The sequence below is a fragment of the Urocitellus parryii genome, chromosome 9 (genome assembly GCF_045843805.1).
Source record: "Urocitellus parryii isolate mUroPar1 chromosome 9, mUroPar1.hap1, whole genome shotgun sequence".
NCBI classification, from domain to species: Eukaryota; Metazoa; Chordata; class Mammalia; order Rodentia; family Sciuridae; genus Urocitellus; species Urocitellus parryii.
Window position 1 is genome coordinate 1,160,524 of NC_135539.1, and position 18,538 is coordinate 1,179,061.

General features: G+C 44.8%; 2 protein-coding genes across 5 annotated transcripts in view; one reads left to right on the top strand and one right to left on the bottom strand.

Annotated features, from left to right (window-relative positions):
• The window catches only part of Emp2 (epithelial membrane protein 2), a 92,917-nt gene that overhangs the window by 33,672 nt on the left and 40,707 nt on the right, over positions 1-18,538 (top strand). The gene's annotated exons all lie outside the window — the stretch shown is intronic.
• The window catches only part of Atf7ip2 (activating transcription factor 7 interacting protein 2), a 30,704-nt gene continuing 29,831 nt past the window's right edge, over positions 17,666-18,538 (bottom strand). For 2 of the 3 annotated variants that reach the window (XM_026380025.2, XM_026380023.2), the window contains exon 10: positions 17,666-18,079. In XM_026380025.2, the coding sequence (XP_026235810.1) occupies positions 17,666-18,079 (414 nt within the window). The remainder of the gene's footprint in view (positions 18,080-18,538) is intronic. The other variant, XM_026380024.2, reaches the window with a different exon arrangement.

The following is an 18,538-nucleotide window of genomic DNA, read 5'->3' on the forward strand; positions in this document are numbered from 1 at the left end:
TTTCTTTATCTTACTCGATATTAGACCGGATTTACCTAACTACACTAACTACCTGTCTTTAAGTCTGGCTTCATTGTTCCCTGATCTTGACTTGAGATGTGTACATTTCTTTTTCAATTATATATATTTCTGTTTTCAATTAAATTCTCAATTTAGTTTGGCCAGAAAAATGTGCCTGTCTCCCTGCTGATGGTAGACTAGGCTGGACTTGATCATTTGCTACTATTACAGAACGTCCCCTTGCCATCACTCACCCAGCCCCACGGATCACTCACTTAGGAACTGCTCCTTCACGCTCAAGCCCCATGCTTTCTTGTAGGGGAATTAAAACTCTGCACCACACACCACAGTCCATTTGCTTGGGTCCTTCCCAGCTTGGCCATTTGCATCGTTATGGTTCATGTATGAGGTGTCCCCCAAAAGCTGATGTGTGGGAGACATGAGTTGAGAGGTGCAGTCTTTGGGTCGTGACAGACTCAACCTAATCAGTGCCTTGATGCCCTGTTGGGGATTAACTGGGTGGTCATTGCAGGCAGGCAGGGTGTGGCTGGGGGAGGAGGGTCACTGGGGTGGCTTTGGATGTATATTTTGTTCCTGGTGAGGAGCTCTCTCTTTGCTCCCCAGTGCCAGGTTCTGAGCTGTTTTCCCTCACCTGGGGTTCTTCTGCCTCACCTGGGGCTCTTCTGCCTCACCTGGGGCTCTTCTGCCTCACCTGGGGTTCTTCTGCCTCACCTGGGGCTCAGGCAGTGGAGTCAGCCATCTCTGGACTGAAACCTTGGGCCCCTAGTAAACTTTTCTACCTCTAAAATTGTTGTTGTCAGGTCTTCTGGTCACAGCAGTGAAAAAGTGATTAAACCATGCACTGATGATACTCCCTGGAGCCTGATCCACAGAAACCGTGGGGAGTTATGAACAGTTTTAAGCTGGGTGCTATGGTGCAAATCTGTAATCCCAGCGACTCAGGAGGCTGAGGCAGGAGAATCTCAAGTTCAAGGCCAGTCTCAGCAACTTAGCAAGACCCTGTCTGAAACAATACAAAGGGTTGGGGATGTAGTTCAGTGGTAGAGTACTTTCCTAGCATATGTCAGGCCCTGGGTTCCATACGCCAGTGCAAGAGGAAAAAACAAATCTGGTGTGTAGAAAGACCGTCTTCACAGATAAGACGTCACGTACCTCCGTTAAAGAATTTCCATCGCTGCTTTTGCCCCAGTGGATCAGTCAGAGCATCTCTAGATAAACCCCTCAATATCAGCCTTATCCATTCAACTTACTGCAATCTTGACAAAATTTTATTTCACTGTCATTGACAAATGGTTATCCCTCCCACCATCCCCAGCCCTAATTTTGAAAGTATAGGAGACTGTTCCTTTCAAAGACTCGAGAAAGATACTCCATGCTGGTATATGGGTCATTGTTTCACTGTCTACATGGAAGGGTTCTGCTTGTTGACCAGTGTCCATCCACATAGCTTATCTGCTGAGATCTTTGCCCATCTGCTGGGATTCCTGTGATCACCATCTCTTTTGACTTTTCCTAAGTTTTTTTGATGTCTGGGGCCCTGTGGGTGAGGCCCTTCACCCCAATGTGGCTCTACCACCTAAAGGGTCCATATTGTAGGTGCCTTATCCCCAACAGTCTTATAAGGGCAAGGGTAGGACTGACTGAATGGATCTGTATGCTCTTTAGGGCTCTTTCTTTTCAAGTTTAATCCTGGACTTGTGGAGGGGTGGAGTGGACAGCCACTGCTCCGACTGCCTCCTGCTGTCAGCCTCAGGTCAGGCTCAGCCCAAGCCCTGGTGCTGGCACATCTCATGGAGGGAAGGCCCTTGGGAGGACTGGTGGAGTTCTGCACCTTCCTTATTGGAAGGGTGGACACCTCCAGGGTGGAGAGTCCAGCCATGCCCAGGAGGCCCACCTCCATGGAACAGGGAGTCCGGGCCTAGGGTCAGCGCTTTACACTCCTTGTCCATCTCCTGGGTCTTCTCTGTGTGTCTCTTCGGCACCTGCCATTGGCTTTAGGGCCCATCTGGATAATCCAGGATGATCCTGAGACCCCTAACTTAATTACACCCATGAAGACCCTTTGTCCAAATCAGGGCACCTTCACAGTCTAGCTCATGGACACATCTTTCAGGGGTGGAAGAGGATACAGATAAATGGTGAGAGGTCTCAGAGAAAGCTTCTTGTGATTGGCCAGAAATCGTGCACATTTTTAGAACAGTGTTCCCTTCCACTGTCCCATTTCCAGTCCCTGTCTAAGCGACGTCTCTTCCATCCTTCAGAATCAGGTGTAGGAGTGGCCCCATCATCACCACCACCAGGTGGCAGCCAAGAACACAGTCAGCATAGGTCCTACTAAGGCACAAGTTCAAGGTCTCAGCTCCTGAACTGATATCCAGTTTCCCAGAGAAGGACAGAGGATAGGGTTACGCTTCTCTGGGTATTTGCAGTGATATATCACTTAATAGACAGAATATGTCATACACAGTGGTGCATGCCTGTAGTCCCAACGACTACAGAGGCTGAAAAAGGAGGGTCACAAGTTTGAAGCCAGCCTGGGCAATTTGGAAAATGCTGTCTCAAAATAAAGAATAAAAGCTGGGCATGGTGGTGCACAGCTGTAATCCCCGTGGCTTGGGAGGCTGAGACAGGAGGATCATGACTTCAAAGCCAGCCTCAGCAACAGTGAGGCGCGAAGCAACTCAGTAAGACCCTGTCTCCAATAAAATACAAAATTGGGCTGAGGATGTGGCTCAGTAGTTGAGTGCCCCTGAGTTCAATCCCTGGCACCCACCCCCACTCACTCCCCCCAAAAAGAAAGAAAGAATAAAAATGGCTGGGGATGAGCTTAGTGGGAGAGCTCCTACCTGCGTGGCACCTCCTTCCCCACTCTTGGGTAGCAGGACCCAGCATTCCTAGAGGGCACTCCCACATTTCACACAATCCTGGCGGGAACGTGAATCACATTATCCCATCCCACAGCAAGTCGCTAGTCAAGGACAGACAAGAGGGAAAGTCCATCAACAGAGAATTTCGACTGTAGGTAAGTCCCCACGGATTATCTGGTATCTTTGGAGGGGAGCATTCCAAAGAGACTCTGCTCAGATTTTCTTTTCTTTCTGGGAATTAGCCATGGATTTCCTATAAAACATTCCCCAACACACTTGCTGGCAATCAAAGGGCCCTCCCTGGTACAATATGCTTTAGGTTAACAGTTGGTTTTGGTGGTCAATTCTAGCTAAGGCCAGGTCAGAAGTCAAGAATCCTTCGTTACTCATCATCCTAAATGGATTATGTAAGAAACTGACTTTATTCAAATCTTTACATCTATTACATAAATCACAATGTTAAAATATAGCCAAAATATATCCCTGGATTATTTCTAAAGCTGAGAGTCTTTGTAAAAATGGCAAGAGGAAGAAGTGAATCATGAATGCCTGAAGCTGCAGAGGTGTTTTTAAAAGTCGGTCTAAGACATGTCGGTGTTTTAAACATCCCCAGGGGGTTCAAGGTGGTGGATTAGAGGAAGGCTGTATTTCCAGGTGTTCTGTGCTTTGCAACTCAAACAGTGAGAGTACCGCATCTCAAGAGGTGTGACACCGTAAGTTCACAGGGTAGGGGCTGCTGCTGAGCTGAACCCAGTCAAGAGACAGTGCACCCCAAACTAACTACCAACGAGATCCCAAGTAGGAATGGCTACGGAGGCCCTGCATTTCCACTTGTGGACATCCATTCCTACAGCAAAACCAGAGAGGACTGACAGACGTGGGCACCTCACCCGAGAGGAATCTCAATCTGGATCACACCCCTACCCCTTTAGAATATTCAGAGCTGGTAAATGAAGAACAGTCACAGCATGTGCACCCTACACCCTCCACTGAGTACAGCACAATTCCCAGATCTCCAAGAAGGATCCTCCTCTTTGAGACCTACAGGGAAAATGGAATCTCAAGCCCTGACACAATATAAACTGTATCAAAATACACGAACCATCACCCAAGAACTAGCAAAGAAACTTACACTACAAAACCCATCGGAGCCAGGTGCGGTGGTGCTCGCCTGTAATCCCAGAGGCTTGGGAGGTTGAGGCAGGAGGATCGTGAGTTCAAAGTCAGCCTCAGCAAAAGTGAGGTGCTAAGCAACTCAGTGAGACCCGGCCTCTAAATAAAATGAAAACCAGGGTTTTAGGGGTGATGCGGGCTGAGGATGTGGTTCAGTGGCTGAGTGACCCAGTTTAATCCCTGGTACAAAAAAAATTTAAATATGTTGAAAAATTCACAAAAACCTGGTTTTTTTTTTCATTTTTGTGACCAAAAGAGCTGATAAGAACAATTTTAGAGGAAAAGTTCATCTGGGGCTCACAGCTTCAGAGGTCTCAGTCCATAGGCCACCAAGTCCATCGCTCTGGCTCCAGTTGAGGTAGAACATCTGGGCAGAAGGACAGAGTCAGGAAAGCAGCTCAGGCCGTGGCAAAAGAAAGACGGACAGGCTCTGCTTCAGGGAGAAAGCGAAGCCCTCGAGGCACAGCAGGCCTCCTCGGGCCACAGCTGCCTGCTCCCGTTGCCCTAGTTGACCCCATCAGTGGGTCAGTGCAGGGCCTGGCCACACCTCTCAGGACCGTCTCACACATGAGCTTTTCCGTGACACCTCCTATCTGAACCAGGACCACCTGATAACACAAGGTGACGTGACACCCTAAAGCCCACCAGTCACCACCAGTGGCTCCAAAGAGACTGAAGTGGTAAAACACCAGATAAAGAATTCAAAAGAATAACTGTAAAAGGATCAATAAATTCCAAGAGAACACTGAAAAACTGCATGAATTAAGGAAGTCAGTACAGGATAGGAATGAGAAATTCAATGAGGAGAAAGAGACTGATAAGAACCAAACAGAAATCTTGGAAAAGAAAGACACAAAAACATCAAATAAAACGTCAGTTGAGGGGCGGGGTGCTGGGGCTCAGTGGTAGACGCTCGCCTAGCATGTGTGAGGCACTGGGCTTGATCCCTGGCACCACATAAAATAAAAACAAATAATAAAATAAGGTATTGTGTCCATCTGCAACTGTGTGTGTGTGTGTGTGTGTGTGTGTGTGTGTGTGTTAGAAAAAGAAAGTTTTTTAAAAAGTCAGTTCAAAGTCTCTCTAAGAGAGTAGACGATGGTGAAGACAGAATCTCAGAGCTAAAAGACACAGTGGCTGGCCCTGAACATTCAGACAGCATTAAAGAAAAGAAACTAAGTAACCATGACCAGAAGGTTCAAGAATTCTGTGAAAACACAGAGACACCAAGTTTAAGAATCACTGGAGGGGCTGGGGTTATGGTTCAGCGGTAGAACACTCGCCTCACATGTGCAAGGTCCTGGGTTCAATCCTCTGCACCACATAAAAATAAATAAAAGTTATTGTGTACAACTACCAAAAAGTAAATATTAAAAAAAAAAAGAATCACTGGAGCCGGGTGCGGTGGTGCACGACCGTAATCCCAGCGGTTCAGGAGGTTGAGGCAGGAGGATGGCGAGTTCAAAGCCAGCCTCAGCAACAGCGAGGAGCTAAGCAACTCAGTGAGACCCTGTCTCTAAATACAATACAACATAGGGCTGGGGATGTGCCTCAGTGGTTGAGTGGCCCTGAGTTCAATCCCCAGTACCCCCCTCGCCCTCCAAAAAAAAGAATCAATGGAATCAAAGAGAGTTGAGATGTAGGCTAATGACATGGATGGTCTCTTCAAGGAAATAAAGAAAATTTTTCAAAACTTGGAGTGAGATGGACGTCCAGATGTAGGAAGCATTCAGAACCCCGAATAGACAAGGTAGGGAAAGAGCCTCTCCAAGTCCTATTACAGTTTCAATGTCTAATGTACAGAACAAGAATAGGGTTCTAAGAGACTCAAGAGAAAAATGTCAGGTCACATTTAGAGCAGCAAATTAGAATTACTTCTGAATTCTCTACACAAACACTAAAATCCAGGAAGGCTTCAAATAACCGTCAACCAAGACTGCTGCTATTTCTTCAGAATCAAAGAAGAAATAAAACCTTCCAAGATAAACAGAAACTGAAAGAATTAAAGACTACTAAGCTGATACTACAGAAAATCCGTAGAATCCATAGAAGAAATAAAACCATCCCAAAGCACACAGATGAACAAATCTCATTTGAAGAGCAACTAAACAAATGAGAAAGGGACCAAATTAAACATTACAAGTAAATCAAAATGGCAGGAATTAATAAACATCACTCTATAGTAACACTGAACCCAAATGATCTCAATTCTCCAATCAAAAGAGACGGACAAAATGTATTTACAAACAACCAGGAGTGGACTTCTACTAACAAAGCAGACTTCATGCCAAAGTTAATCAGAAGAGGCAAAGAAGATCACTTCATAAGAGTAAAGGGAATGATCCAACAAAAGACATAACAAATGTAAATGTTTATGCCCCAAATGTCGGTGTACCTAATCATATAAGACAGACCCTCCTCAACAAAAGGACTCAAATAGACCACAGTACAATGATACAGGTGATTTCAACATGCCTCTCTTACTGATTCTCTTTTCATCCCACAGTGTATTTTAAAATAATTTTTAGATATGATATTTTATCCATTAATAGTACAGTCATCTACAGTACAGTCATCTCCTCTTATCCTAAGGGATGAGATATATATGTAAGTTTTAACAAACATATCCAAAATACCATTATACTATGCTAGTTAGTTTTCTGTTACTATAACAAAATACCACAGATAATCAACTTAAAAGGAAGAAAGTTTCATTTTGGCTTATACTTTTGGAGTTTTCAGGCCAAGTTTGATTGGCCCTGTTGCTTTTTAGCCTGTAGAGAGGAGTGTATCATGGCAAGGGTACATGGCATCAAAAGCCACTCACCTCACGGTGGCTGGGAAACAAACTGGGAGAGGGAGAGATCGGGGTCCCACAATTCCCTTCAAGGACATGCTTCCCATCACCTAAGACGTCCCACTAGACCCCATCTCCTAAGAGTTTCCACTGTCTCTCAATAGCACCAAGTTTGGGGCTAAGCCTTTAATATATGAGCCTTTGGGGAACATTCCAGATGCAAACTGTAGCACATACCTAAAAAGATCGATAATGATTTCTTAAAATCTATGATCCTTAAACACAAAACAAATACCTATTCAATGTTCAGATCTCCCCAACTGTCTCACACAAGTCTTACCAGGTTGTTGGAATCAAGATCTAAACAAAATCCTTTTTGCTTTATGCTTTTAGTATATAAGTCTCTTATGGTGTTTAAAAATGTTTACAAAAGTCCCTTCCCTTTTTATTTGTTGAGAAACTGAGTGATTTATTATATAGAATTTCACACACTCTGGATTTGACTGAGTCCCTGAGCTGTCGTGTAGAGTGCCCCTCTAGCCCCCATGTCACCTGTACACCTGTCGTTACATCTATTTTTTTAAGAGAGAGAGAAAGAGAGAGAGAGAGAGAGAGAGAGAGAGAGAGAGAGAGAGAGAGAGAGAGTTTTTTAATATTTATTTTTTGGTTTTCGGTGGACGCGACATCTTTGTTTTATTTGTATGTGGTGCTGAGGATGGAACCCAGTGGCCCGCGCATGCCGGGAGAGCTTGCTACCACTTGAACCCTCCCAGCCCCCTGTAGTTACATCTAAAGGCCTGCCAGGAGCCAGGATCAGGTGTAATCAGGGGTGAGGGGTACTGAGGACAGAACTTAACCCCTGAGCTATAGCCCCTGTCCTTTTTATTTATATTTCTTATATTTTGAGACAGAGACTTTCTCACTAAGTTGCTGAGGACGACTCCCTGCACACGGGGACCAGGCCAGACTTGACATCTCGGGGTACATGGAACTTCCCTTCAGAAAGGCACAAGAGGCTGCACACCTCACCGGGAGAGACCTGGCTGCAAGGTCACAAACAATCAGGGATGAGCTCCTGGGACCCACCAGAAATCCAGTAGGTATCTGAGCACAGTCGAGGACTTTCCCAACATGTGCTAGTGTGACCACCACCTCCACACCCACGGAAACTCAGAGGGAAGCATCCTCTGAAGGTGCCAGATCCTGATGAGACCAAACCAGGAAGACTCAATGAGGAATCTCACCACCTCAAAAAGCTCAACACAGAAAACCAAAAATAGTTCTCATGTCATCTTGATCTGACAGATGGTTTTTCATATTGAATCTACAGGGGTTCCCTAATTATTCAATACTATAGTCCTCAATCAAATACAATATATTTCTCCTGATGTTTTAAAGCATTAAGGAGAATCATTCAATCAATCAATCAATCAATAAATAAATAAATAAATAAATAAATAAATAAAAGTTGCTGGCTTCGGCCTTGTGATCCTCCAGCTCCCATCTCCCGAGTGGCTGGAATCGTGGCATGCAACCCCACACCCAGCCAGATGGAACATTTTGGCAAAACTACTTTGTCATTGGTGCTACATGGTTTTTACTACATCACCCTGATTAACTAAAGAGATGACATTGAAATAATTATATAGCTTAGATAACTAGATTACTTATGTGAAAAAAAACTCCCAACACATTTCTTTTTAATAAATTGAGGCCAGACGACAAATGCTGTCTGCAGAATTCTAGTGGGAATATTGACCATATGCCACGTTATACCCAGCTGAGCACAACCCAGAGCAGGGTGGTGAAGGTGTTTGAGACACACGGCTTATGGGAGAATAAAATACTGGTCTCCCCTAATCAAAAGGAGAAAAGTGAGGAATAGAAGGAAAAATGGTGAGGACAGACACTGGGTAAAATGCCAGGAAATCACACAAGATGCCCACCGGAAACAGTCATGATTATCTGTTTTTGTTTGTTTTTTGAAAGTGGGTCTAAAACTCTATATGGCCATGTATCTAGGGTAAGGAAATTGAAGTCGAGGCATGCTATCCTTTTCTTGTTTGGAAAGATGACAGAAGTATTGAAAAACTTTGGACAATGTTGGAAAAATGTCAATATTAAAATATTATGAATAAAACTATATGTCACAGGTCTGCAGCACAATAATTGTGTAGCTAGTGGGGGCTTGGGAAGTTATCTCAAGTTTAGATGAAAGGAGGTTGGCATGAGCTGGATTTTTTTTACTGTATTTATATGGGTTTATTATTAAGCTCAATTGCTTTAAAGGTCAACAGCTACTCTGATGTTCAGAATAGGATTTCTGAAGAGGTCATGTGTTGGAATTTTTTTTAAAAAATTTTGTTCGAATGAATTCTACATGACAATAGAATGCATTTTGACACTGTGTACACAAGTGGAGTCACACCAGTAGTGTGATCATACATGGATATAGCATAATAATGTCTGTCCATTCTACTGTCCTTCCCATCTCCACAGCCCCACCCTCCCCTCTGCACAATCCAAAGTTCCTTCATTCTTCACGACTCCACTTCATTATGGTTCAGCATCCACTTATAAACATTTGGCCTTTAGTTTTTTGGGACTGGTTCATTTCACTTAGCATATTTCCTAGTTCCATGCATTTACCTGCAAATGCCATAATTTCACTCTTCTTTAAGGCTGAGTAATATTCGATTGTGTATATGTACCACATTTTCTTTATCCATTCTTCTGTTGAAGGGCATCTAAGTGGGTTCCATAGTTTAACTACTGTGAATTGAGCTGCTACAAACATTGATGTGACTATGTCACTGTGGTATGTTTATTTTAAATCCTTTGAGGAGTGGGAGAGCTGGGTCAAATGGTGTTTCCATTCTAATTTTTCTGAAGAATTTCCACACTGCTTTTCAGAGTGGCTGCACCAATTTGCAGTCCCACCAGCAATGTATTAAATGTACCTTTTCCCCGACATCCTTGCCAACACTTATTGTTGCTTGTATTCTTGATAATTGCCATTCTGACTGGAGTGAGATGAAATCTTAGAGTATCTGTTTTGATTTGCATTTCTCTAATTGCTAAAGATGATGAACATTTTTCATGTTTGTTGATCAATTTTGTTTCTTCTGTGAAGTGTCTGTTCAGTTCTTTAGCCCATTTATTATTTGTTTTTTTGGGTGTTTTTTTTTTTTGTGTGTGTGTGTGTGAGTGTGTGTTAAGTTTTTTGAGTTCTTCATATATCCTGGAGATCAGTGTTCTATCTGAGGTGCATTTGGCAAAGACTTTCTCCCATTCTGTAGAACCTCTCTGTTGTTTCCTTTGCTGAGAAGAAGTTTTTAGTTTGAATCCATCCCATTTATTGATTCTTGATTTTAGTTCTTGTGCTTCAGGAGTCTTGTTGGGAAGTCAGGTCCTAAGCCGACATGGTGAAGATTTGGGCCTACTTTTTCTTCTATTAGGCGCAGGGTCTCTCTGGTCTAATGCCTAAGTCTTTGATCCACTTTGAGTTGAGGTTCATGCAGGGTGAGATGAGCTGGGATTTGTTAAAGGTGAGGGGTGCTGTCAACATTGAGCTTTACCTGGTGTTCATTAACTCAAGCTCAGAAGTTTTATTTTGGTCTTAGAAATTGCAGCTGCTCTGTTCACCATAAGGTCATGGCCTTGCAGACTTGGCTGGGTTCAAAAGGTCACATTCCCCTGGCCAGTGCAAAGACCCACATTCCCAGGCTGCAGCTCCAAGGTGCCCAAGTCCTGACCCTTTAATGGCCTCGATTCCATTAGGAGATGCTCTTTTAATGCCACGAAGGCCACAGACAATATTGCTAAAAACTTTACAAGGAAGTGTCTGTTCTGCCCCAAAGGAACCACATGGCATCACGCAGACCAGAAGTGGAGGTGGGTGAGGGAAGGGGCCAGTTATCCATGAAGGAAAGCTGGCAACTGTCCCCAAGGAAGTGGCAGGGGAAGGAGGAGGAAGATGCATCCAAGAGGGTCAGTCCCCAGAAGCTGAAATGGTGAGGACCCCAGAGCACAGCAGAGGGGAGCAGGACCACAGCGACCTTCTAGAGGTTAGAGGCCTGGGAGGGGACGACACAGGGCGGGGACTGAGGGCCTCAGAAGACATCACAGAGACCACACCACTCCCAGAGCACCCGCAGGCGTTGGCACCAGTGTCCTTCAGCCACTCCCAGAAGGGGTCTGCATCTTGTAGCACCAGGAAGTGGCCAAGGACAGTGCCCTCCTCTGGCTTCCTGACACCAGGCTCCTGCCACCTTCCTCCCCCCCCCCCCAGGCTCTGCCACAAACTCTTGGTGTTTTAAGAGGTTGTAATCTAGATTGGGCTGAGTTGGCAACTCTGATGTCCATAATGGTTCCTGCCACCCACCCCTCCCATACCTCAAGTCTCTTACAACTTTCTGGAAACGCTCTTTTGATATGGCTTTTCCTGACAACTTTCTCCTGGATTTCACACTGGGCCCTGAGACTCTGGAGAACAGTGATGATTAAGAACCCCTCCCTCCATCCTAGTGCTCAGGAAGTGGCTGGCTGCACTTAGGGGAGACTGAGATCAATTTGGTGACCTGTGACAAGGCCAGACGCAGACCCTCCAATTACCCAGATTTCCATCCCACAAATGATAAGTCTGTCCACTGGCCAGTCCAGACAAACCGCCTGCTGACAGGCCTCTGAACATTGGCCGACCCTTGAATTTCAGTGAGAATTGGGTCTTTAACCAAGCAGTGGACTATGGGGTCCCTCCCCATAGCCTGAGTGGAAACCTTTTTTTTCCAAGTGCTGAACCGCCCACGCCGCAGGCCAGTTATCTCTAGACTTCTCTTCTCCCTGTTAGAGAAAGCCCTTCCAGCCCTTTATCCGAGCGCCTCGCAGACCTTGTGGTGTGGCCTCTCCCTGTCACACTGAGTACTTTTTAATAGGTTCTCTTCTTACCTGAGGCTAGATTTGATTTTTGACAGAAAACATGGGATTTTATTTTATCAATCCTTCCGCTTTTGTATGTGTTTGGAAATTTCCATAATGAAAAGTTTTATGTAATATATGTTGACATTTGAGGAAAGTCACTAGAAGAACAGAGAAACAACCAAATCGCTCAGATAAGCAGAATTCCAGCAGAAGGAAGGCAAAGAGAAAAATGAGCCATCAAAAAGGCTTATTTAAGGGCTGGAGATGTGGCTCAGCGGTAGCGCGCTCGCCTGGCATGCGTGCGGCCCGGGTTCGATCCTCAGCACCACATACCAACAAAGATGTTGTGTCCGCCGAGAACTAAAAAATAAATATTAAAAATTCTCTCTATCTCTCTCTCACTCTCTTTAAAAAAAAAACAAAAAACAAAAAGGGTAATAAATACAAAAAATACGAATACTGTGGCTCCAGTCTCCGTGCTGCACACTCCAGCCACCTCCATAAACAGACACTCAGGATCCATCCTATTGGACTGAAATAAATGAAATGTGAAGCAGACCCTAAGAACCTCAGTTTCCAAATCACGTTCTGACTCCTCCAATTCTGATGTAATTTTTATGTTTTGTAATTTTTGAGGGTTGAAAGTTGTGTCCACAATCCAGTTGTGCTTGGACAGTGGGCTAGTTTGTTGAGAAGTCAAAGAAAACCCCTGGAGACAGCATGTGAGTTAGGATTTATTGAAAAATATGGGAAGGTCCGGACAGCACCAGCATGCCTCGCGATGCCACTGCAGAAAGTCCAGTGGTGACAGGACAGACCAACAGCACCTTTGCTGTCACGGTGAATGCCAGAAACAGTGCTTCCATCCCGGATGGCACTCTGTTCAGTGGTGGGCAGCTGGACAAGTGTCACTCATCCTGTGCACTGTGTCCTCAACTCCACACAGTGACCACAGGGTAGGGCTTTATAAGCTAGGCCACAGAAGCAGTGATGGCATCAATTTGCTTTGTTCCCTGTGTGAGCAGCAGTCCTGCTATGCGTGCAAGACAGCAGCTTTCTGCAGACAGCACCAATTTGCCCTCATTCCCAGCACACGTGAGCGAGCCAGTGTCTTTCTTTTCTTTTTTTTTTTTTAATTTTTAATATTTATTTTTTCTCGGGGACACAACATCTTTGTTGGTATGTGGTGCTGAGGATCGAACCCGGGCCGCACGCATGCCAGGCGAGCGCGCTACCGCTGGAGCCACATTCCCAGCCCCAAGCCAGTGTCTTTCAAGATAATATTTATCTGGAAAATTGCACCAGGCTTGCTTTCCCCATCCCCTTAAGTTGGCTCGGTTCTTGAAAACAGAGATGGGGATGGTGTTTTACTGTCCTCCTTTTCTTGAGAAATGGCTTACTGACTTTAGAGATCTGACTAAATAAATTCTCTCATCTTAGTTGAGGAGACGCATTCAGAAAGGTAAAGCCACCAGTACCAGTAAGTCAGCAAGACCTTGTCTCAAACTAAAATATAAAAAGGGCCGGGGATGTGGCTCAGTGGTAAATTGTCCCTGCTTAGATCCCCTGTACTAAAAAGAAAGGTAAAGCCACCTTCTTATGGATACATATTAAATGATACTAGGAAAACTGGAAACCAGCTCTCCCAACCCAAACTGACACCCCAGCCCCCCCGAACCCGTGAGTCCCAATTTATCAACAGCAGGACATTACTTCAGGGGATTAATATCCCATTTGGTCACTCCTATGTGCAAGCCAAAAAAGTTGACGTCACAGAAGTGCAAAGTAGAATAGTAGTTACTAGAGTTGAGGAAGGGAACAGGGAGGAGAGGGCTTGGACAGAACACCAGAATACTCTGTAGCCAGTAGGATGACGATTCTTCACAACCTACTATACATTTTTATAAAGAAATAGAAGGGAGGATTGCCAAGGTTCCCATCACAAAGAAATGTATAAATTGTTAATTATCCTGATTTGATTATTGCACATTATATGCATGCGTCAAATTATGCTGAATCCCATATATGTACAATTATTATGCAATTAAAATTAAAAAAAAAAAACAAACACAAGTCTTGAGAAGATCCAGAATTTCTGGATCACCTTACAATTAAAGACCAGTGTTGGGGAGGGTGTACTCCATGCTGTTAGTAGAATGGGGTGGTGGAGCTCTGAGGGCCATTTGTCAGGACCCTATAGACACATGCATTGTAAGAGTCTTGAAGGAAATACATTAACCCGCTAACAGTGATTACCTCCTCTGCAAGGAGAGAGAGTTGGTGGTAAAAAGAAATTTTTGATTTGTAAGTGCCTTGTTTATACTTTTCTACTGGGAATTTGTTTACATAGTTTTGAAGGATATTTTTTATTTCCATGGATATCTGAGTGACACATCTGGTGACCACCTTGTCACAGTGAATTAGCAGTTAGGAAACAAGGTACTTCTAACCCTTAGTCGCTGTTTTCTATGCTTGCTTTCATTGTCATGACTGGTTTTCATCACTTACCCATAAGGACTTGCTTGTCCGTGGTATTTCATATTATCTCACTGTTGCAATTTTCCTCTAATTCGGTCTTGAGGTCTCCCCCAAGGGACAGTGGCTAAACCCCAGCCCTGGCCTCAGCGGCCCACAGAGGTACCTGTAGATTTTTGCTGTGCCGTTCACAGGAAATGGCTTCCTCCTAGAGACAGCCTGGTGCCTAAATGTCTGGACTGGTTTAGATCTGGAATGTCCCGTCCCTGAAGGCCTGGTCCCCAAACCATGCGCTACTGGGAAGTGGTGGAACCTTTAGGAGATGTGCCCTAATGAAGGAAGTGAGGTCACTGATAGTGACAGGAAGGGGACAGCGGGCCCATGCGGTGAGCAGTGTCCTCTGCCATGTGCTTCCACCATCATGACGTCTTGTCATAGGCCCAAAACAGTGGAGAAGGACCATGGACAAAAACCCTCAAAACTATAAAAAAGGGAAGACTGACTGTGTCTCAAAGTTTTAAGGCATTCTGTCATAGCCACCAAGAGCTGACTGGCAGTGTCCAAACCGTGACCAAGGGTCCCTCTCCCAGGCATCCTACGGCTCTTGTCTGACCTGCTTGGATTCTTACCATGAGACTTGGTCTCTGGGTGAGCCCTGACTGGGCAGAGGGACACTCTGTGGTGTCCATCTAGTCCCCACAGGTGAGGCACAGGTGCAGCACAGCCACAGGAGAAATGAGAAGCACTTTATTACTTATAGGTCTACAAGACAAGAGGGGTGACTGTGGGGCTAGTGTGAAATGCAGAGTCTATAGGGTGCTCCACCAGTGACCGGGGAGCAAGAAAGCAAACGAGCCACACATCAGAGGCCCTCAAGGGGACCTACTTAGGTAAATGTACTGGACCCCGTTAAATACGTGAGGCCCAAAGGTCCTTTGCTCTGACTCCCAAGCACTGGCAGTCTGGATCTCTCACTGGCCCTTGTGGTCACCCTCTTCTCTTGTGGACCTGTGAGTAATAAAATGCTTCTCATTTCTCCCATGGCTGTGCTCCCTCCTCCGCGCCTCACCTGCCAGGTACACCTGAGGGAGCCGCAAAGAGCTCGTCTGGAGAGCGGCTCAGTCTGTGCCTGACACCACTCCAATCAGACACATGGCCGAGCACGGAGCTGCCCCCGCTATGCCTATTCCTCGAGTGGCTACAGTCTGCTCTAGGAGCTGCAGGCAGCAAAAGATGTTTCACTCACCCACCTTTCACTGAGGACAAATGACAGGTTTGCTTCCCTAGTTCACCTTGTGAACCAGGGCTTTCCACGCAGACCCAAGGCAGCGGAGACAGTGTGCGCTCTGCTGGGTCCACCTAGTCCCCACAGGAAGCACATGTACCCCAGAACCAAGAACTAGATTTGAATTCCAGCCCCACTTACTCTTTGGAACTTGGTGACCTTGGGAAAGTCTTATAAGCTCCTTGGGCCTACTTCCCCATCTTTAAAATCTATTAAAAGTATTTTATTAAAAGCATTATTTGTTAAAAGCATTATTTTATTAAATGTACTAAAATGCATTATTAAAGTATTGCTTCATTGTGAGGCAGAATGCCAAGGTCCTTGTGAATTATGCCTGCCTGGTTCCCAAGCCCAGATCTCTGGGACTCCCGGGGATTCCCTGAGCCATTCCCCGAGCCAGGTGAGTCGTGTTTGATGCTGGCTTATGTTTCCTCCTGTAACTTGATGGAGGAAAGAGCTTCCCACTAATCTGCAAGCCCAGGTGGCACCTTGTGGGGTGACTGTGCTGGCTGGCAGGACTTCCTTGCCCTGGGGCTGGCTACCTTCTGGTGCCACTGACAGCTGAGAGTTTTGTCCCTGCCTCTGCAAAAGGCAAGAAATACCAACGCTGTCTGAGCCACTCACATTCAGATGTCTGCTTCCACATCAGCCTCCCTGCTGGTCCTGAAGCCTGCCTGACGCTCTCTGCTGGAGCCTGCACACCTCACTTTCCAGATGGCCTGCTGCAGGGGCATGCAGTTTCACGTTGGCGAAGGGCGCCAGAAGCTTGATAGGGCGTCAAGTCTTTGGGCTTCGCTTACCAGCGAGCATCTAGTCTACCTGAGGGTGACAAATTCACTTGGGGCGAGCTCCTCTTTCTGTGCTGCAGGACCTCCTTTGCTGCCGAGTTCTATACGGACCTCTCAGGGAGCAGCTCGTCCAGGGAGATCCACTTCAGAATATGGCTCTTTTTACTGTAATGTTTTGTTAAGACACAGGCAACTGAAAAAAATAACAAGATATCACTGAAGATGTGCAGTCATCCACAAAATGCCAAGGAAACCATAACCTGCTCAGGTTTCCCATACAAAGTCCTAGCAATGGAACCCACAGGCCCTCCATTTTTGAGATGGGGCCTTGCTAAGTTCTCCAGGCTGGCCTGAAACCTGTGATTCTCCTGCCTCAGCCTCCTGCCCTGTTCAGTTATATACTTTTGGAACTTTTGATTATTTGCCAGGAAAGAATGCCTCTCTTTCAGACAATCTTTTATTTTCCTGTTTTCCCAACATCCCGGTTATTAGCTGTCCACAAAGTCGGTCTCCCTTGAGCCTGAATTCCACGTCTCAAGTCTGTTCTCTCGCTCCATCTCAGGGGTGCTTGGGGACAAGCACAAGGAGACCTAGCCATTAGGGCTTTAGTGTTATGTCCTCTGAGTAGTAAGGGCAGCATTTTGGGAATCAGCAAATTAAAGCCTTAGTCTGCAGTGGACAACTCCACAACTGAACCAGTGTAGACAATATTTTTTTTATAAGAGATGTTGTAAGATTTTGTGTACACAGCACACAATGTTTAACACATTTTATGTATATAAGTATACAAATACACTTAGGGAAAACCTCCAGGCTATTTCTCCAAATGACTAACATAGTCAATAAAATAAAATAAAATAGAAGGGGCAAATTTATAGCCCTTAGAATTTAAACAGAATGGAAAGACATTTATTTTTTATGAAACTTTAGCGGGGATATGCCCCAAGGATGATCTGGCCTCAATAAAGGGCCAATTTTTTCTGTACCTAAAATGACCCAAGCAAATCATCAGACTTAGTGGTCAACAGTGGAAATGGTGGTCACTTGTGCTATAGAGCTCCACTCTCCAAAGGACTTGTTCCTAACACACCTTAGCAAAATAGGTCCACCATAGTGTATGTTTGAGAACACATACAAAGAACACACTGAATGCAAATAAAAAAATTAGTGAAGCTATAAGCCACTTACAAATACATGAGAACTGTCCCCATACAAAAGGGTTCACAATCTGAAATGGCCATTTAAAATGGCAAATAGTGTTAAGGGTAACATTGTAAACCAACTCAAATATGGGGGAAAATATGTACTATACAACATAAAGTTTTTGAAGATTTTTCTTTTAGGTAAGATTTGTAGAAAACCTAGGGACAGATTTTATGTCAGAAAATGGTCCATATCGCCCAAAAATGTCTTTCGACTGGATAGTAAAATAATACTTGTCAGAAGTCAATAACTGAGACAGAGTACAGGCCATTGGGAGTGGAAAAGCTTTGATTCCTCCAATTTTCTTCCAAATCAACTTGTTAGCTGAGTTCCCGTGGCACAGGAAGAGGTGGTAGCTCTCCACAGGAGCACACCTAGGGTCGACTTCGCTGATGTTCCAAGTCAGGGCGATGCCCATGGGTCTCCGCACACGCTTCACTTTGAGCTCTGGCTTCTGGGGAGGGAGTGTGTTCTGGATTTTGTCCACCAGTTCAGGGAGCAGTGGTGGTGGTTCTGGGAGAGGTGGCAGGTGCTCAAAGGAATCAAAATCCTAAAAGCATATTTGTAAAAAAGTTTAGCAAGCCAGTTGGCTGGGAACTGACTATTTTAAAGTGGTCTACTGCAGCTGTTCAAATATATATTTCCCATTCTTCACTCCTTTTATCGAAATAACAAACAGGATATTTCAAGAATATGTGAGGCTGAATCCAGGCTGTTTAAGCATGAGGCTCTTTTGCAGCTAAGATGTCTACATTCTGGAATATCACTGATCCAGAATGGGATAGGTCTCAAACATTCTGGATAAATATCACATCTTATTTCCAAATTGTTTCCAAACACTGAACTGATTTACATGAAAGTATTAGTATGAGAAAACCAATTAGCCTCAACCCTTTTCAACAATGGCTATGACAAAACAATTCTTTCTTAATTTGTTAGATGAAAAAAGGATTTTAATATCTATAGTTTCTGTAAAATTTAACTAAATTATTTTAACTAAGTAAATAAG